We start from the raw sequence: 20,729 nt of genomic DNA on the forward strand, positions 1-20,729 counted from the left end.
TTTATTATGGTTAGATTTGCTCAAGTGTGAAATAGGCCTACTTGAGTGGAATAGATGATGAGCAAAAGCTTGAGGTAAATAACATCTTGACGCTGAACATCTGTGACTCTGGCTCCAAGTGTGTTAGGACTTAGAAACAAAGAAAATAGTGGTTCTGCCATTGACAGAAATGAAGTCATCAGGGAAAAGGAGAAAGGTAATGGGATTTAAAATAGCAAGTTTTAATTAAAAGCAGAATGATCTAGAGATCAAGATGAAAGGTCTCAAGCTGTGGAGTCCTGAGTTGTCTGTGTAGAAGTCTGACTTAAGCAATGCAAAAAAGGAAGTATAAGCGAGATGTAAGTGAGCCTTAAGTTACACCCCCCTTTGGAGTTAAGAAAATGAAGAGGGGCTGAACAGTCAGGAGGCACAAGACAGTTCAGTATCATGAAAACAATAAGAAAAGATTTTAGAAGGGGGGGGACAATGTCACATTCCACAAATTTGGATTACCCCCACCCTCTTCAATTCCTACAACCCAGATCCTGCCCATCTTGTCCCCTTCCCCTGTGGGTGTCATCTCTTTGCTTCTTCTCACATGGGTTTCAATGGCTGTGTGCTGATTCCTTCTCCATCCCTCTTGTCACAGGGGGTGGTGCTGAGAGCCGACCAGTCCTTCGCTACAGCAAGGAGCAGAGGCCAACGACGCTGCCTATTCAGCCCTTCGTGTTCCAGCACCACTTCCCCAAGCAGTTGGCCAAGGCCCGGGCCCTCCACAGCCTTTCCCAGCTCTACACTCTCTCGGGCTGCAGTCGTGCACAGCAGCTTGCCCCAGTGGCTGCTACCACTGCTCAAGCCCCAGCCCCAGCTCCCTCAGGGGAGCCACTGACATCCACCCTCCAAATCACTGACAGGGGTGCCAGGAAAGCTGGGCCTGAGCCCGAGACCTCACGGCCTTCGCCCCTGGGCAGCTACTCCCCTATCCGGAGTGCTGGCCCCTTTGGACCTAGCACTGACTCTTCTGCCTCCACTTCGTGCTCCCCTCCCCCTGATCAGGCCACAACCACACAAAGCCCACCTCCATGGAGCCACACCTGTCCTACTGCCCGACCTGCCACCTCCCAGAAGCCACAGAAGGAGGATCAGAAGATACTGACCTTGGCTGAGTACCGACTCCATGGAACAGGAAGCTTGCCACCTCTGGGGTCCTGGAGATCTGGCCTCAGCCGAGCAGAAAGCCTGGCCCGGGGAGGTGGTGAGGGTAGCATGGCCACCAGGCCCAGTAACGGTATGAGCTCCACCTCCCCACCCCAAGCACTGCTGCCTCCCCTTTGAATGGTTTCTTATACACCAGCCTGGGGTAGAAGTCAAAATGTTTTTGTCTCTTCCCCCAACATCTGTGGATAATATCTATACACTCCCAACCCTAAAGTGTTATATGGGCCTATTGGGTAGATTGGGAAGTGCTATCTTCTGCTGACTCTCTTCTCTCTGTCTCTTCTTCAAATCTCTTCTTCTCCCAGCCAACCACCTGTCCCCTCAAGCACTCAAATGGCGGGAATACAGGAGGAAGAACCCACTGGGGCCACCTGGTTTGGCAGGGAGCCTAGACCGAAGGCCACAGGAGGCTCGGCTGGCTCGAAGAAACCCCAGTTTTGAGTTCCCTGGCTCCCTCAGTGCTGCTGGCCATCTGAATGGTATGTGGGCAAGGTCCCCAGGACACCTTTGGCAGGCTTGGCCATGGCTGGGAAGGGTTAGAGAAGGGGTTCCTCCTGAAGGAACACACCTCAGAAGGCATGAGGCACAGAACTGGGAGTTGCTCAGGATTGATTTTCCTCTTCTTTCCAGGTCAAGTGGTGAAGCCATTACCATTGACCTGTCCTGACTTCCAAGATCCCTTTTCCTTGACTGAGAAGCCTCCAGCTGAGTTTTGTCTGTCCCCAGATGGCAACTCAGAAGCCATTTCCATTGACCTGCTTCAGAAAAAAGGTGACGATAAGCCCTGGCTCAGACCAAGGATTCTGTGGTCACTTCCTTTCCGTGCCTGTTGCCTTACTATCTAGCCCTCCAGAATATTTCCCTACCTTAAGACCTGGGAAGGAATTGGAAAGCACATACATTGAGGACAGGAAGGAGGATGTCTGTCACATAAGAATGTTTCTGGAGGAAGAGGGAAGTTGAAGGAATTCATGACCAGTGGCCTCTGTTCTCTGTGTGGAGTAGGAGACAAGATTATCTATGGGTAGTGAGGAGGAAGGTGGTAGAACCTAGGGCAGTTGAGGGCATAGGAGAAAGGCTGACAGGACACAAAGAAGTGCCCTTGTTGGCACAGATGTGAGTGACTGGATTTTCTCCAAGAGCAGCCAATGGTTTCTGAGTGGAGAAGACTGATAGTGGCTTGATCCAGGATTGGAATAGAGGGCAAGGAAGAGAGGAAGTTCAGGTCCTGACAAGGTTATCATTGAGGTGGGTCCAGGCTGGGAGGTGAAGATGGGAAGAGCCTGAGAACCGGGTAAGAAGGGGAAAGGACCAAGGCATAGATGTCTTGATGAGGCCATGTGCAGGCAGAGAGTGAGAATAGGTGTGAAAGCCCAGCCCTCTCCCCACTGAGGGTTCAGCCCCAGCCAAGCTGGCTAGGGACTTGCTCACGGAGCTGACATACCAAATCACCAAATTCTTGCTTACAGGGCTGGTAAAGGCTGTTAACACTGCTGTGGACCTCATTGTGGCCCATTTTGGTACAAGCCGGGACCCTGGGGTAAAGGTAAGCAAGAAAATGTGGTGAGCTGAGTCCTCACCTGTTCTGAACTATTACCTTCCTTTGCTCTCTTGCAATTGGAGCCCAGAGTTGGGTACCTAGGAGAACCCTAAGGGCTAAAAGAGAGGTCCAAGTTCAGGCTACAAATGATTTCCTGCACTTCTCTATCTGCACCTATAGGCAAAGCTAGGAAACAGTTCTGTGAGCCCCAATGTAGGCCACTTGGTTCTCAAGTACCTGTGCCCTGCCGTCCGGGCTGTGCTGGAGGATGGGCTCAAGGCCTTCGTGCTGGACGTCATCATCGGGCAGCGGAGGAACATGCCGTGGAGTGTGGTTGAGGCTTCCACACAGCTCGGTAAGTGCTGGGTGGCAAGACGGGGACCCCGGGCTGAATTTAGGGTTTCAGAGATTGGTGATGTGACCTCCAACCCTGGCTTCCTCCCAGGCCCATCCACCAAGGTCCTACACGGCCTCTACAACAAAGTCAGCCAATTCCCGGAGCTCACCAGTCATACCATGCGCTTCAATGCCTTCATCCTCGGCCTGCTCAAGTGAGTGTGTACAGCTGCAAGATCTCCCACAGACAACGGGCCTTTTACCTCAGGCTCTGCCTCCTCTGAGGAACCAACTCTCTAGACTGAGACAGAAATGGTGGAGCTGCAGGATCTGTGGCCAGAGCTCAGGCTCGCTCTTTCCCCACCTAGCTACATACAGCCTCTCTCAGTTTAGGTCATTCGTTTCCTACTGCACTGATCACTAGTCATCTGCTTTTACAAATCCATAGCCTGGCGTATTTGGAAATTAATCTGGTATTTCACTTTCTCTGGATATTGTAAACCCTGAACCTCTCTCAGTTTCAGTCCTGCTTCCAAATCCTGCTTCACCCTACATCCATGTGGGGACCCCCATCACAGTGCTTTTCTTTTTCAAGTATGGGCCTAGGTCATCCCGTTTGGCCCTGAGCTGCCCTGCACTCTTCCTAGTAGCTCCCCTGACTACATGAGTCTTGTGCAAACTAGTGCCATTCTAGGAGGAAGGGATTGGCCTGTGAATTGCATGTTCACCCCCCATAACCTCACTGACTTTCCAGAGTTAAATGACATGAAGTGAAACAAGTAGCATCCCTGCCATAGAAGGGAGATAGCCATCTTTACCTCTGCCCTGCACCTGTCTTCTTGTTCCTTATTATCTGGTTCTATCAACCCAAGACTCAACTCTCCTCACCTGTCTCCCTACAGCATCCGGTCCCTGGAGTTCTGGTTTAACCACCTCTATAACCATGAAGGTAATGCCCAGAACCCTGCCTGTTTTGCAGGCCAGACCTGAGGGGCTCAAAAGAGGGAAGCATAGCTTTATTTTCAAGTGCTGGCAGTGGGGAGGGACCACACAAGCTTCTGTCCTCAAAGCTTTGGGCTTCTACCCAAATCCTCCCCCAGCTCCTGATTGGAGTTAGAGCCTTGGAGTCGGCAGGGTACCCAGGCAATCTGGAAGTCAGGGTGGCCAGGCGCCCTAACACCCTTCTCGGAGCTCTGGGACACCCCTTTTGGTTCTGGAGTTCATGCACTGCAAAACTTCCAGAGGCCTCATATACATTATAAAAGATATGAAGTGCATTGTAAAAGATAAATATGCAGAGACTGCACCCAGGTTGCCTTTCATAGTCCCACACTCAGGTCAGGCTCTGCTTCCCCGTGTGGATCAGTTTCTCTGTTTCTCCCCTAGATATCATCCAGACCCACTACCAGCCCTGGGGCTTCCTGAGTGCAGCTCATACGGTGTGCCCTGCCCTCTTTGAGGAGCTGCTGCTGCTGCTACAGCCCCTGGCCCTGCTGCCCTTCAGCCTCGACTTGCTGTTCCAGCACCGGTTGCTACAAAGTGGGCAGCAGCAGCGGCAGCACAAGGAACTGCTGCGGGTGTCCCAGGACTTGCTGCTCTCTGCCCACTCAACACTGCAGTTGGCCCGGGCCCGGGACCAGGAGGGCCCTGGATACATGGACAGGGCAGACCATGGGGAGCGGGTCAAGGGTGTGGGTGCCCCAGAAGGTGGAGAAGAAGAGGAGGACGAGGAGGACACAGAAGAGGCGGCAGAGGCAGTGGGGGGCTCAGGGCATGGAAAGTGGGCCCGAAGTGGGCAGGCTGGCTGGTGGTACCAGCTCATGCAGAGCTCCCAGGTCTACATTGATGGCACCACTGAGGGTTCGAGGTTCCCCCGTGGTGGCAGCAACAGCAGCAGTGGAGGCAGCAGCAGTGAGAAAAAGAAAGGGTCAGGAGGCTGGGGACTTCCCCAGGCTCCACCCCCCAGAGAGGATGTAGTGGAGGGGGCAGAAGCCTGCCCTGCCCCCGAGGAGGCCTTTGGCCGGGACAGGGGCTGGCCTTTCTGGATGGGGAGCCCCCCTGACTCCGTGCTGGCTGAGCTGAGACGCAGTCGTGAGAGAGAGGGGCCCACTGCCCCCCCAGCAGCAAACGAGGAAGGGACCCCAGAGTCTTCACCTGGGGTCATCAGGTGGGGACACCTCTTTGGTTCCCGAAAAGCTCAGAGGGAGGCCCGGCCCACAAACAGGTGAGAGCCAGCGCATGGTATAGATGGAGGGAGTGGGGGAGCCTGAGCTGGGCCAGGGCAGGACAGAGCCAGCGCCCTCACTGCTGTTCCTAGGCTGCCCTCGGACTGGCTGAGCCTGGACAAGTCCATGTTCCAACTAGTAGCTCATACAATGGGTGCCCGCCGGGAGCCAGAGCCCAAGGAGATCCTGCAGGAGCCACTCTCTCCAGCCCTGCCTTCCAAGCCTCCATGGTGAGCCCTGGCTGTGGAAGGATTGGGGGGCTGGGTTTGGCTTTAGGGGGGATTTCTCTGACCTCCATTTGTTGTTTCCCCAGCGAGGTGCAGGCACTCTGCCACCATGTGGCCACAGGCCCAGGACAACTGAGCTTCCACAAGGGAGACATCCTACGAGTGCTGGGGCCAGCCGGAGGAGACTGGCTGCGCTGCAGCCGTGGCCTTGACACTGGCCTGGTGCCTCTGGCCTATGTGACCTTGACCCCAACTCCAAGTCCAGTCCCTGGAAGCAGCCAAAACTAAGGCCCTGTGCATGTTGGTGGCCTCAGGGACCATCGTAACCCCCAGACTCAGAGCCTGAGCATTCCCAACCCAGCTGGCTTGGCTACAGAGAGTAGACTGGGAGCTAGGGGCCACATTTCCCTGTGGCTGGCACCTGCTCCCTGGGCTCAGTATTAATTACTCCCTTATAACTGTCCCAGTGACCGTGTCCAGACCTCCACCCAGGAAAGGAGGGCAGGGATGCAGCACTGAGCTGCCAGGATTTCCCTGGCCCTTCTGGCCAACCTTTCCTTGGGTGTAAGCAAGTCCCTATGGAGGGAGGTGGCCAGAAGGTCCATCGGCAGGGTTCCTGAGCCAGGCGGTGATGAGGATGAGTAACAGTATTGGGGCAGATCCCTAAGCCCCCCAGCTGTAAATAGGTGGTGGCAGTGCCCTGGTCATCAGAAGAGGGAGAAGGAGCCCAGGCTTCTGGTTATGTATTTATTTATTTATTACACCTATTAATAAAAAAGGTGCTCAGCCTCCAAACCAGTTTCTCTTTGCATCCCTCACCTCTCTTCCTTCCAGAAGGATGGCTAGGATAGGATGAAAAGGAAAGGGAGAATTTGAAGTCCAGGTGTCTACGCCAGGAGCTGCTTCTGGAGGGTGCTGAGGCCCAGAGCGTCATGGGTGAGATGCCCATATGTGTGGCCAAACTGGAACTTATACCCTGTGTGGCCAAGAAAGTCTGTCATGGGTAGCCAGTGGCATGGAAAGCCTAGACCCTCTAAGCTGCCCTTCAAAATCTGGCCCTAACACCCCACCCTGAGCCACCTGTTTCCTTTTCTTTCTACTAGTGAAGATGAGCCATATAATCTGAGGTTCTTCCCATATCTCTTGGTTCCAACCCCAAAGCACCCCCACTCACCCACCCCACACAAACATTCCCGTCCCACAGCCTCCCTCTGGGGCTCTCCTCACCTGGCACATAGCCCCCATAGTTAGGCAAAAGGCCCAGGTTCTGAGGGTAGGTCCTTGGAAGTGGGGGGAGGTATTTGGGATCCTTCTGGCCCTTGCTCCCTGAGTACTTCTCCCCAAATTCCTGCAGTGCCTGGTTGGTGAGCACAGGAAAGCTGGAGCCAAACAGGAAGCGGGCACGGGGTACATAGCCAGTGAAGCCTGGGGAAATGGAGATAGAGTCAAGACTTCCTGGGAGATGGAGGTACTGAGTCAAGAGCCTCCCTGTGCCTTTGGTCTTTAACCCCTTCCTCTCACCTGACATGAAGAACTTCCGAGGATCTTGGTCATCCATGGAATAGGGGGATGCCTTGTGAGGATATGAAAAGTAGGGCTATCAAACCCAGCCCCTGTGCTAGTCTAACTCAAGCTCCCAGAGAGGTTTAGCTGGTAGTCAAGCCCATATCCCTTGACCCACAGCCACACTACTCGTGACCACCCCGAGGCCTGGACAAGCAAAGGTAAGGCTCCCCACTCCCACCCCCCTTCCCACCCACCACCTCAGTCTCACTGGTTTCACCTGCTCCAGCTCCGGCTCCTCTCCCTCTAGCTCTAGCTCCAGCTTGGTTTCTTGGTCTATCTCCCTGGCTTTTTCTCCTGTGGCCTCCTTTGGCAGCTCTTGATTCCCTTGCTCTCCATGCCAGTGAGTAAAATCATTCAGAGCCTCGGCCCAGACTTGGCTGCAGTTCTTGGCAAAGATGAATTGTGCCTGGGGTACAAAACCTGTGTGGGCAGGGGTCATGGGAGACTTTTTTTAGTACTCGGGACACTTGTTCTGGGATGGGAGCACCTGTTCATACCTGTGTACATACCTGTGTATCCAGGGATCATGCTGGAGCTGAGCCTTTCATGCCCACGCCTGACAGGTAGGCTCCCTTTAGGAACTTCGGGAGATCTTGGAGGCCGAATGGGAGGCAGAAGTGTGCGATGGGCAGGGGGCCAGGCTAGGCCTGGAGGGCCTCGGAGTAGCTGACCTGTCAGCTGCCCATAGGTCTGGCCCATGCTGAACCGAAGTAGTGGGCAGTGTCCAGTATACCTGTAGCACAGGACTTACCCATTCACCCCTAGAGCCCCCATTGCCCCACTATCCCCAAATACAGAAGCAGAGACCTCTGAAGCCCTGATCTTTCCTGGATTCAGATGTGTGTGTATTTGGACAGGCATTTCTAAGCTCTCTGCCCGGGCCTTCACTCCTTCCTGTCTGCTGTTCCCCTGTTACCATGGAGAAGACAACATAAAGCTTTGTGACAGGCCCAGCGACCCCTACTCCCTTGCCTTTCCTTTTTCCTGCCGTCATAGATAACCCAGGCCTGGTCCTCCCAAACCTTTATGTTGACCGCTTGACCCACAAGGTTTAGGCAGCACAACTCCTATATCCCTATTCCCCTACCCCCAAAAGCGAACAGGGGTGTGCGTGGAGTCAAAGTCTTACCCCGGGATATAACGACGGTTCTGAGGGTTCGGTATGAAGGCGCTGGCCATAGCCATGGGAACAGGCAGTTCCTTTTGTTTCCCTTTGAGGGAGGCTCTGCTGTGTGTGCTGTGTCCAGGACTGTGGGGCAGAGCCAGGGGAAGGAGGTGGGGCTAAGGGAGGAGACGGGGAGAGTGGGCACCAGCTTGGAGACTGCCAGGGCCAAGGCCAGCAGAACTGGAGAGAGGCTCGCTAGTCTATTACCCCAGGACAAATGCACTCCCCAAAGGCTGAAGAGCACAAACTCCCCATTCCAGGACCTGAGGAAGCCCTAAGGTATTGGGGGTGGGGAGCAAAAACTGTTAGGCCCATTCGGCTCTGGCTCTGAAGACTATCCTCCCTTCCTAAGTTCCTGCAGAGGTAGCTTCGTTAGTCATGGTCAAGTCTGGGAAGAGGGTCTCTGAGAAGACTGACCAGCACCCAGAGAATGAAGATAGAGGACAGGTGATAGGGAAAAAAGGGACTCTGGAGACCTCTAGCCAGCGACATTAAATTTATTTTCAAAAATATAACAAGAATTATTTCTTGAACATTGACTATAATCTGAATCATTCATTAAACAAATATGTCAAGCTCTGCCAGCACACTCTGCAGTGTAGCAGAGCATGCACTCTGTAGGAGTTACAAAAGCCAAGTTCCATGTGACTTCAGACAAGTCATTTAATATCGCAGAACCCCACTGTCTGCCTTTATACATGCAAATAATACCACTTGCCCTGCTATAGTTGTAAGGCTCAAATAATGTGCACAGATGTGTTTTGTGACTCTAACAATGAAGAAGCCAGAATGGTGGCATAGGGGAAAGAGCACAGGTGTGAGGTCAGGCCGTCATAGGCTCCTAGGACCTTGTGGCCTCGAGCAGATCTTAACCTCTCTGAAGAAGCATCCTCACTTCTCTGCACCTAAATTCCCTAAACTTTCATGTGAAGGTTAAAATAACCCAACTTACCAATTTGCTGTAAGGATCAAATAAGATAATGTACATGAAAAAATGTATCCCAGCACTTGGCACACAGCTACTAAAACTTAATTTCTTTCCCTATTGCCTAGTATTAGCTCTAAGCTTCCAAGACATATAGGAGATAATAAATGGTCAGTAAATTCTGTGGTACAGGAGTTTGAAGGAAGGTGATAGGGTATTGTGGGGTTAAAGATTAAGACAAGGGGACAGGTTACAATTTGTTAAGAAGAAAACTGTTCAGATCCTAAGAGAAGAGAAAGCACAGATTAGGAAGACAAGAACTCAGGTCTTAGAGCCCAGGTCTGGGGCTGAATCAGGGGCAGTCTGGCCTACCTTTCCAGCAGGCAGAGCAAGTACAGGAAATTTCCCCTGCCTCTGCTTTTCTCCCCACTCCCAGACTGACAGTACTGGGCTGAACAAGTACACCACTGACATCTCAGGAGATGTTCATAAGAGTGCTGGGCCCCCAGGGAAACATTTCATATTCCTCACTGTTCTGCTAAACATGGCCTTCATGTGTGTCATTAAGAGAGAGTTGTAGGGGACTAAGTGCACAGTTAAGAGGATGTGCTAGCATGAGGGTAAGAGCTAAGGAATGGAGCCCAAAAGAGCTGGTTATAGCAGTAGTGTGCCAAGGTTAACAACCAGGACTTCTAGTTAACTTCAAACATATGCCCTAACCCCATCTTCCTCCCTTCTAACAACCCTAATTTTGTTCTACTGAGTAGCTATGAACTCCAGCGAAGCTTTGGAGCCAGCCTTAGGAATGAGTCTGAAGTACAGTAGTCAATGCCTATCGTCGGGGCCTCATTCCTCTTGCCAATGATTGGTTAGGCACGGGCTATGACCAGAATACCATAAGTAGGCATCATAACTAAGAAAAAAATTTTAATAAAACTAACTTTCAAATCCTAGCTTCACTACAGACATGGACCTTGGCCAAATTTATCTCATTGAGCCTTTTCTCATCTGTAAGATGGTAAAACTAATGTTACTGACTCAGGATAAAACAGACAAGAGATGCATAAAGAACAATTAGCCCACTTCCAGCTTATGTTTGGAATTCGATGGGAATGGGAGATGGAAGAGTTGAGGGCAGTAACAGAGACAGGGGGATTCAGAGGAAAGAGTCAGTGAAGTTAGGAAGTGGAAAGGTTAGAATTTGAAGCTGGGGGTTAAATAAGGAGACAGGGACTAGAACAAATTCTGACCATGGCTGTTAGAGGCAGGGTATGAATTATAATACAAATTAGGAAACAGGTAGGGATTAGTCTTATTTATGATTTGTGAAGAAACAGCCCACTTCTCTTGATGGGAACAGCCTGTTACTATTATTGTTTCCATCTGTGTAAAGAAAATTTCTGTACTAAATTCCTGAAGACTAGAAGGATGTTCTAACCTGGAGAAGGTTGGAAGGCTCCTAAGGGACCCATAGGAATGCTCACTGCCTCTGTGCCTCTTTGCAAGGAAAGTCCTCACAGTAACCCATGGATGTGGCAGCAGAGAGAAATGTTTAACTGGAGATTACACCTATCTACAGGAAGAAGAAGGTCCAGTTAGAAGTGTCATGACAGCACCCCACCTGCTCCACACAGCCTGCTTGGTTTCCAAAATGGCAATCTACAAACATTTGTTGGTCTACCTTTGATCCTGTCAGGAATTGCTGTAAAATGTCACATAGATCCCAGACCAATCATTTGATTTTAAGTCAACACCTAAATAAAAAGTAAAAAGAGAAAGTCACAGGACCTCTAAAAAAATTCCCTCAGCTCAGAAGACCACAAATGCAAAGAAGTAAAAATAAACAAATAAACCTTCAAAAATCTCCATGATATTAATATTGTCTAGGAAAATATAAATCAAAATCAACCCAAAATGAACATCTGAATAAAATAACAGCCACAGAAAGAAATGAAAATGTAGTCAAATAGATGAGGTCAACCAAAAGACACACATTAATATTAATTCCTATATAACAGGGAAACGGACTTTGGCCCAGTGGTTAGGGCGTCCGTCTACCATATGGGAGGTCCGCGGTTCAAACCCCGGGCCTCCTTGACCCGTGTGGAGCTGGCCATGCGCAGTGCTGATGCGCGCAAGGAGTGCCGTGCCACGCAAGGGTGTCCCCCGCGTGGGGGAGCCCCACGCGCAAGGAGTGCGCCCGTGAGGAAAGCCGCCCAGCGTGAAAAGAAAGAGCAGCCTGCCCAGGAATGGCGCCGCCCACACTTCCCGTGCCGCTGACGACAACAGAAGCGGACAAAGAGACAAGACGCAGCAAATAGACACCAAGAACAGACAACCAGGGGAGGGGGGGAAATTAAATAAATAAATAAATCTTTAAAAAAAAAAAAAAATTCCTATATAAGGCGGCAGACTTGGCCCAGTGGTTAGGGCGTCCATCTACCACATGGTTGGACCGTGGTTCAAACCCCGGGCCTCCTTGACCTGCGTGGAGCTGGCCCATGTGCGGTGCTGATGCGCGCAAGGAGTGCCCTGCCATGCAGGGGTGTCCCCCGCATAGGGGAGCCCCCGTGCAAGGAGTGCGCCCCGTAAGGAGAGCCACCCAGCGCAAAAGAAAGTGCAGCCTTCCCAGGAATGGCGCCACCCACACGGAGAGCTGACACAACAAGATGACGCAACAAAAAGAAACACAGATTCCCGTGCCACTGACAACAACAGAAGCGGACAAAGAAGATGCAGCAAATAGACACAGAGAACAGACAACTGGGGTGGGGGGGCGCCGGAAGGGGAGAGAAATAAATAATAAATCTTTTAAAAAAAAATTCCTATATAAAACCATATATAAATTATATAAATTCAAGCCCTAACAAACCTCACATAAGTTACAAAGACGAAAATCCTAAATAAAACATCAAGCCAGAGTTAGCAATTAACAGGATGCTTGTTCTCACTGCCCTCTTTCCTCCCATACATGGCAGATAGCTTAATATCATCACAGCCCTCTTTCTGAGATCTTCTGAGGCTCTGCCAGACAGCATGTCTTGAGTGATTTCTGCCGAAGTTCAGGATGAGTGCTGGCAAGGGTTCTACTCTTTATCAACCCTATAAGCTTAATAAGGTCAAATACCGTGTCTATCTGTTCATGAGTGTATCCTCAGCATCAAGCACAGGTGTCTGGCACAGAGTATGGACTAAAGAAATCCAGGAATATTGTAAAAATAATACACATTAAGACTAGTAGGATTAATTCCAGGATTGCAACAATGATTCAATTTTAAAAATCCATTAATGCAATTAACATAGAACATAGTTTTAAAAAGTAATATCTAATGTGATTTTTTTAAAAAGAACTTTTAGTAAACCAGGAATAGAAACATCATGAATATTTGAAATGAACAGCCAACATCAAACGACATCCAAGTAGAAGTGCCAGAGCCAGGATTGTCAAATAGAACACATCTGTTGTATTGAATCCAATGGATTGTAGTCACTTATGGCAATGTTACTGTGTGGTTTCAGAAACAGGATCATGACTTAGCAGGGAAAAGTACTAAGACTATTTAACTATGTTTGCCATAGGTATGAGAAGAATGATGGCAGGTAGCGTTCTTAATCCTTCAATTTAGGCAATCTTATAAAAGACAAGAATGATCACCACCACTTCTATTATTCAGCATTATTCCAAATGGTCTAGACAATGTGATGGAACAAAAAAAATAAGTAATCAAAGCCCTAAAAATTGGAAAGGAGGGAGAAATATATTATCTGCTTAACTACAAAACCCTGAAAAGCAGCCGAAAAACCATGAGAACTAAAGAGTACCATAAGATGGCTTATTACATGAAAAACACATTCAAACATAACTAGCTTTCTTATTAGCCAGGATTACCAGTTAAACGTTCTGGAGGACTTCCATTTCCAGCATGATGGCAGAATAGGTGTTCAGAGGATTATCTAAAGCAAATCTTTTATATACTGTATAGGTCATTGAGACATTGCTAGTCTCACAAGAGGAAAGGGTCTTGAAGAACACACCTTCCCCTCAAAAACAAAGAAAACAAAAACAAATGTGAGCTGCTGAGCAGCTGCTCGTTGAGGAGTCTGCCCCTTCTAGGGCTCAGCTGGACCCCTCTCTGAATCCCAACTGCAGGAATCCATCCAGCACTGGGGGTTGGGGTGAGGCCTACATCTATTAGGGTCTCAGCCATAGCTGAGGAAGATGTAGAATTAGATCTGCCCAATGGGGAGCGTGTCTGCTGTCCAGCCCTCTGCCTCACCTGCAGCTTCAGTCCCACCTGCTGTCTCCCCAGATGAGTTAAGCGGCAGCTCTGGCTGCCCACCTGTCTAGGTTCTGCCCACCCCAGCCAGAAGCTTCCTCCACGGACCTGCACAATCTCTGCAGGTACCCTCCTAGCCTAGATACTCCTCCAGATACTCCTTGGATTGAGGTACTCCACCTGTAAATATTCTCCAGCTCTAGCTATTCCTTCTCCAGGATTCTATGTCCTGGGCCTGAGTGATGATATTGGGGTTCTCCTTGGAGCTGGGGCTATTTCTGGCAGAAGCCAAAGCTCACCTGTGTCTTCAGTTCCCTCCGTGAGTGAGGCCTTGGAACTCCCCACAACCACCACCATCAGCTGGGGTGTGAGGGTGGCCTATGCTGGTAGGGGGTGTCCTGGGGGCTAGGGTCCTCTCTCTCCTCACTGTGATTGCTGCCAAATGCCACCTCTGCTGCCGGTACTGCACCAGCTACCAGCATTGCCTGCTGCCCAGGACAGGGAAGAGGGACCACCTGGAGGTGCGTGAAGATGAGGATGATGATGGTTTCATGGAGGACAGATACATTCAGCCTGGGGCTGGCAGGCTGGGGACAGAGGGTAGCAGGGACGTCTTCCTCTGAGTGCCAACCTTTGGACGCCCATTCCATGCCTGACAGCTTAAGGGTAGTGGGGACTACGTGGGAGCCATGAGCCTCAGGGGTAGAGGGGCTAGGGTTTAGGGTAGAGCAGGAAAGGACCCTCTTCCCTGCCCAACCCATTCTTCACACTGGCCAGTGACAATTACCTTCTCTTGCTCAATAACCCTTATGCCTTCCTGCTGTTCTCAGGATAAAGCCCAGGAAGGGCCTGAGTATGAAAATGAGGCCTCTGACCTCTTGGTTGCCTTTCTTGCCTTACCCTTCTTTACTACCTACTTAACTAAATGTTATTCTCCCATCCATCATGCTGATTTTCTACATACCTTTGCGCACACTGTTCCCCAATTTAGACGGCCCTTCTCTCCTTCTCCTGACAAATCCCCTATGGCAGTGATGAAAATCCCTGCCAATGGACCCCAGGTGGCTGCCTACCTGTCAGCCTTTCAAATGTGCCCAGATGGTAACATTTTAGTAGTTAAAAAATAGTGCCAAATTTCCTACTGAATTTTTTTTCCAATCCAATACAGTGGTTAATCTAAACTGTTATGTTTGTCACAGGAATTTATAAATCTATTTTTATTTTGACTAAAAATTTTTCAAAGTCACTCGTTAGAATTTTTCCTGAATTAGAACTTGTACATAAAATGTTCCTTTTCCCTCATAGCTGGAAGACACTGCTCAGACTTCCCATCTCCTCAGTAGGCCTTCTGTGAGCCCCTCCATTTAATAACACCCTATGAATTTCTCTTTTATTGCCATTGCCATGTCTTATTTAATTTTTACTACAATGTGCACTTACCAATTATAGTGCCTGTCCGCACACTAGACTGTGACCTGAGGTCATGGGCTGTGTCTTATTATTTTTCTTCATATTCTTACATGAGATGGATACTGAATAAATATTTGCTGAATTTGTTAAAAAAACAAAACTGAGGCTAGACAAGTAGGGCCTGGAGGAGAGGGGCTACTCTGAAAGTACCACTGGTATTAGTTTCCTGTAATGGGTTCGCTTAAACAATGGGAATCTATTAGCTCATGGTTTTGAAGCTAGAGGGGAGTCCAAAACAAGGCATCATCAAGGCAATGCTTTCTTCCCAACTGGCATTGCAGGGCTGGCTGCTAGTAATCCTTGGTCCTTGGGTTCTCTGTCACATGGCAATGCACACGGCAGCCTCTCCTGGCGTCTCCCTTCTCTTCCGGGTTCCACTGACCTTCAACTTGTTGCTTCCTGTGACTTTCTCTCCAACTGTCTGAATTTCATTCTGCCTATAAAGGACTCCAGTAATAGGATTAAGACCCATCCTGATTGAGTTGGGCCACATCTTAACTGAAGTAACTTTATCAAAAGTTCCTCCTTACCATGGGTTCACACTCACAGGAATGGATAAGTTTAAGAACATGTTTTCTGGGTGTGCATATCTCCAAACCACCATACTCCACTCTCTGAACCCCAAGAAGACATGTTCTTTCTACATACTAAATACATTCATTCCATCACAACATCCCAAAAGCTTTAAGTCATTTTGTAGCAACGCTAAGTACAAAGTCTCATCAAAACCCTTTATTTTGGGGAGCAGGTGTAGCTCACTGGTTGACTGCCTGCCTCCCATGCATGAGGTCCCGGGTTTGCTCCCTGGTACCGCCTTTAAAAAAGAAAAAAAAGAAGAAAAAAAAACCTTTGTTTTAAAAATATGAGTAAGGATCAAGGAACCCTAAACTAGCCATGCAAAAATGTAAAAGAGCTAAATATAACTTCTAGAAATAAAAAATAAAACAACAGAAATATAAAACTCAATGGGCAGGAAAATTTGGCATCTTCTTAAAAAGTTAAACATACACACTTACCTCAGGATAAAGACATTCTACTCTTAGATATCTACCCAAGAGAAATGAAAGCACATACCCAAAGACTTGTACACAAATGTTCATAGCAGGGAATGAATACATGCAACAACTGGGCTGAATCTTAAAATCATTAGGCTGAGTGAAAGAAGCCAGACAATAAGAGTGCATACTGTATGATTCGTTATATAAAATTCTTGAAAATGCAAATTAATCTATAGTGACAAAAAGCAAATCAGTGATTGCTTGGGAATGGTGGGGGTGGGTAAAGTGGAACAAGCAGAAGAGATTACAAAAGGGCACAAAGAAACCTTTGGGGGTAATAGTCTAGTAAGTATATACATATGTCAAAATTTGTCTAATTTTACAGTTTAAATATATGCAGTTTATCATACGTAAATTAAACCTCAATAATAAAACACATACACTAAAAAACAAGATCCATTACTACCAAGGGAGAGCAATGTTAAGAATTAAAAGAGCGGAAACAGACTTGGTCCAATGGTTAGGGCGTCCGGGGTTCAAACCCCGGGCCTCCTTGACCCATGTGCAGCGGGCCCATGCGCAGTGCTGATGCGCGCAAGGAGTGCCGCGTCATGCAGGGGTGTCCCCCGCATAGGGGAGCCCCACGCGCAAGGAGTGCACCCGTAAGGAGAGCCGCCCAGCACGAAAGAAAAGTGCAGCCTGCCCAGGAATGGTGCCGCCCACACTTCCCTTGCCGCTGACGACAACAGAAGCAGACAAAGAAACAAGACGCAGCAAATAGACACAGAGAACAGACAACCGGGGAAGGGGGTGGGGAATTAAATAAATAAATAAATCTTAAAAAAAAAAAAAGAATCAAAAGAGGGAGGTGATGAGACTCAAGTGGTTGAGCACCCCACCCACCCACATGGAAGATCCCAGGGTCAGTTCCCAATGTCTCCTGAAAAACAATGAGCAAAACAAATGCAAAAACCATCTCAGGGAAGCACAAGTGACTCTCTGGTTGAGGCTCGGCTTCCCCCATAGGAAGTCCCAGGTTCATTCTCCTGCCCCCAGAACCTCAAAAAAAAACAAGAATCAAGAGATATTAAGAAACCAAGGATGGTATGAGAAAGTCTGCCATATAAATAGAGTGCCAGAAGGAAAGGAGACAGAGGATGGAACAATGACAATATTTGAAAAGCTAATGAATGAGAATTTTCTAGAAATGATGAAAACCACTAATGCATGGATTTAGAAATCCCAAGCATTATAAAGAAAAAGAGCAATACACCCAGTAATTGCAGGAAACCAAAATAGAGAAGATCCAAAGGAATAACTATTAAATTTAAAACTGGCTTCTTAACAATAACAGAGCTGGGGAAACGGATATGGCTCAACCAATTGGGCTCCCATCTACTATATAACAGGTCCAGGGTTTGATGCCTAGGGCCTCTTGGTGAGGGTGAGCTGGCCCGTGCCAAGTGCCGGCCCATGCAGGAATGCAGCCCCATGCAGGAGAGCCACCCTGCATGGGAAAGCCGCCCCATGCAGGAGTGCCAGCCAACGGGGAGAGCTGGTACAGCAAGATGACACAACACGAGACACAGAGGAGAAAAAATAAGAAGATGTAGCAGAACAGGGAAGCTGAAGTGATACTGGGTTAAAATAAGACAAGGCTAACATACGACAATAGCATAAAAGTTGGGAGAGGATAATTGAAGTTAAAATATTCTAAAATCCTTATTTTGTTCAGAGGGAAGATAAAATACTATTTAACTTTAGATTAAAGAGTATTCATGTTAAAATTTCTGAAGTAACAACTGAAAGAAAAATAAAACATTTTCCAATATGAAGGGAACAAAAATATTAAATGCATAATTCTCAAATGTAGAAGAAAAAGAATAAGAAAAAATAATTCAATAAAAGAGTGGAAAAGAGGACAAATGGAAAGCAAAAAAATCATGCAGTAAAAAATACTCAAATATATAATTATAACAAATATAAATGGACCAAATTCTCTAGTTAAAAGAAAAAAATTACCAAATTAGATTTTTTTTAAATCCAGCTATATGCTATTTATAAGGGACACATCACAAAACTAAGGATACAGAGGGTTGAAAGTGAAAGATGAAAAAAATATACCAAGCTAATACTAACCAAAAGAAAACAAGAAAACTAATGCAGCTATGTTAATACTTTATTTCTTCAAATTCAGTACCCATTAATTATAAGATGCCCTATTTTATGTGCTATTAAGAAAGAAAAAATGCTACCAATTATTATATGAGATGGCTTCAACTATAAGACAAATCCCAGTTTTAGAGATGTTAAAATGTAGAGAAAAAAATGTAGGGAAACGGACTTTGGCCCAGTGGTTAGGGCGTCCGTCTACCATATGGGAGGTCCGCGGTTCAAACCCCGGGCCTCCTTGACCCGTGTGGAGATGGCCATGCGCAGTGCTGATGCGCGCAAGGAGTGCCGCGCCACGCAAGGGTGTCCCCCGCGTGGGGGAGCCCCACGCGCAAGGAGTGCGCCCGTGAGGAAAGCCGCCCAGCGTGAAAAGAAAGTGCAGCCTGCCCAGGAATGGCGCCGCCCACACTTCCCGTGCCGCTGACGACAACAGAAGCGGACAAAGAAACAAGACGCAGCAAATAGACACCAAGAACAGACAACCAGGGGAGGGGGGGAAAATAAATAAATAAATAAATAAATCTTTAAAAAAAAAAAAAATGTACATCATAGAATTGATGAAATACACTATTAGCCAAAATAAACTTTTAAGGCAAAAACATTGTTAAAGGATAAAGTGATTGCTTCATAATGATAAAAATTTCAATTTGCCAAGAAGAAAAAAATAATTTTATATTTATGTGTACCTAGTAAGATAGCCTCAAAGCTTCAAGGCTCTGTTAGAACGGACTCAATCTGAAGTGTTGTGGCTATCTCAGTGGCAAATTAGCCAGGAAGTCCAAGGAATGTAATTTCCACCATTGAGTTGTATACTTGAAAGTGGTTAAAACGGGAAATTTTATGTTATACATATGTTACCAGAATAATTATTTTTAACAACCCATTGAACTTTACCAAGAATGGACCCTAATGTAAACTAGAACTATAGTTAATGTAACTATATAATAATATTGGTTCATTAACTGTAACAAAGGTAACACACTAACACAAAATGTTAATAGGAAAAGCTGTCGAGGAGGGGGCTATATGGGAAGTCTGTACTTTCTGCCTGCTTCTGTAAACCTGTATTACAACTGCTCTAATAAATTAAAAACAAAATTAATTAGGAAGTGCAGAGGCTCTGCTAGCCTGATACTGTGAGTCAGTCGGGGGCAAACAATGAACCAGCAGACTAGCCAGGAGTTTAACAGAACTCCAGGAAGTGAGGCAGCCTTAGGGGGCTTGAAAAGCTCTCCACATATCCAGGATTAACCAGAGGCTGTGTGGATGCACAGCAGAGACTAGAGTAGGCCCAAACAACCTACACATCCCTAGCCAAGAAAGTCTGTACCCATGCACAGAGGAAGCTCGGGAGATCCTGAGAAAGCATGGTGAAAAGAACCAGAAATTGTGCTCCCCAGCCCATTAATAGACATGTCAGCAGAGAACAAAAGCCTCGCTGGCTCAAGGTGATTGAGCACAACCTCTGAACACTAGGCTATGTAGACTCATTCATAATCCCCAGGAAACTGGGTGTGGTGGGGAAACTGAGCACAGGCAACAGTGGCCAAACATTGCAGGGCAGACATCACAGTTTCGGCCCAGGCAAGTTAATAAACAAACAACAACAATCCTTGTCGATGTGTGTGCTTGTGCATGTGTGTGTGTGCATGTGTGTGTGTGAGAGAGAGAGAGAGGGAATCTAGAGTTGCTACAATTTATTATCTAAAATGTCCGGAAAGATACATGCAAAAAAAACCCCAAGACTGACCTATTTCTTCCATTCCTATTACCCTCTGGTCAACCTGAACTATAACCTTAGTATTTCTTGTAAGGCAGTATTTCTTAGTATTTCTTGTATTTCTTGTGACAAATTCCTCAGGCTTTATTTATCTGGAAATGTCTTTATTTTGCTTTCATTTTTAAAAGACAGTTTTGCTAGATATTAGAATTCTTGGTAATCATATTGTTGTTCCCCCGTACGTGATAATCTTCACTCTTTTGCTGCTTTCATGATCTTGCAAAAGTTTGAACATGATTGTATTGCCTAGAGCAAACACTAAGAAAGTAACTAAAAAATTAAGTAAAAAAGAACAACAGATAATTGGGATGGTATGTCAAAAATATTTATTTAAACCAAATGGGAAGTGGATTTGGCTCAACGGATAGAGCATCCGCCTACCACATGGGAGGTCGAGGGTTCAAAACCAGGGCCTCCTGACCCGTGTAATGAGCTGGCTACGCGCAGTGCTGATGTGCGCAAGGAGTGCCATGCCACACGGGAGTGTCCCCCACATAGGGGAGCCCCACACGCAAGGAGTGTGCCCTGTAAGGAGAGTCACCCAGCATGAAAAAAGCACAGCCTGCCCAGGAGTGGCACCGCACTCATGGAGAGCTGATGCAGCAAGATGACGCCAACAAAAAGAGATAGATTCCTGGTGCCACTGACAAGAATACAAGCAGACACAGAAGAACACACAGAGAATGGACACAGAGAGCAGAAAGTGGGGTGAGGGGGAGGGGAGGCAAGGAAGGGGAGAGAAATTATTATTTTTTTAAATCTTAAAATAAAATAAACCAAAAGATATCAGTAAAAGAGAAACAGAAACAACAACAAAAAAAGACGAGGAACAATGAAAATATATATTCACC

The 20,729-nt window shown here is 47.5% G+C and overlaps 2 protein-coding genes across 24 annotated transcripts in view; one reads left to right on the top strand and one right to left on the bottom strand.

The window, feature by feature from the left end:
* Positions 1-6,320, top strand: part of RUSC2 (RUN and SH3 domain containing 2) — a 61,099-nt gene extending 54,779 nt beyond the window's left edge. For all 19 annotated transcript variants that reach the window (XM_058302047.1, XM_004457340.4, XM_004457341.4 and 16 more), the window contains 10 exons: positions 629-1,267; positions 1,503-1,676; positions 1,828-1,968; positions 2,667-2,743; positions 2,918-3,092; positions 3,183-3,288; positions 3,976-4,022; positions 4,460-5,297; positions 5,391-5,528; positions 5,612-6,320. In XM_058302047.1, the coding sequence (XP_058158030.1) occupies positions 629-1,267; positions 1,503-1,676; positions 1,828-1,968; positions 2,667-2,743; positions 2,918-3,092; positions 3,183-3,288; positions 3,976-4,022; positions 4,460-5,297; positions 5,391-5,528; positions 5,612-5,813 (2,537 nt within the window). In that variant the 3' untranslated portion in view covers positions 5,814-6,320. The remainder of the gene's footprint in view (positions 1-628; positions 1,268-1,502; positions 1,677-1,827; positions 1,969-2,666; positions 2,744-2,917; positions 3,093-3,182; positions 3,289-3,975; positions 4,023-4,459; positions 5,298-5,390; positions 5,529-5,611) is intronic.
* On the bottom strand, positions 3,247-8,335 carry CIMIP2B (ciliary microtubule inner protein 2B). 5 transcript variants are annotated; one of them, XR_009186845.2, is made up of 6 exons: positions 8,221-8,335; positions 7,601-7,824; positions 7,300-7,511; positions 6,753-7,098; positions 6,345-6,501; positions 3,247-3,374 (listed from the first exon to the last, which is right to left on the bottom strand). XR_009186845.2 is itself a non-coding variant. In XM_004457347.4 (6 exons), the coding sequence occupies exons 1-6, from the start codon at positions 8,274-8,276 to the stop codon at positions 6,413-6,415; spliced, it is 822 nt and encodes a 273-aa protein (XP_004457404.1). In that variant the 5' UTR covers positions 8,277-8,335; the 3' UTR covers positions 6,259-6,412. The 5 variants fall into 5 exon arrangements, 4 of the variants coding, with proteins under 4 accessions (XP_004457404.1, XP_004457405.1, XP_058158039.1 ...); XM_004457347.4 differs by lacking the exon at positions 3,247-3,374 and having other exon boundaries at positions 6,259-6,501; positions 6,753-6,950; positions 7,047-7,098; positions 7,309-7,511; XM_004457348.4 differs by lacking the exon at positions 3,247-3,374 and having other exon boundaries at positions 6,259-6,501; positions 6,753-6,950; positions 7,047-7,098.
* Between the last annotated feature and the right edge of the window lie 12,394 nt (positions 8,336-20,729).

This window comes from Dasypus novemcinctus, chromosome 8 (assembly GCF_030445035.2).
Source record: "Dasypus novemcinctus isolate mDasNov1 chromosome 8, mDasNov1.1.hap2, whole genome shotgun sequence".
Taxonomy (NCBI): Eukaryota; Metazoa; Chordata; class Mammalia; order Cingulata; family Dasypodidae; genus Dasypus; species Dasypus novemcinctus.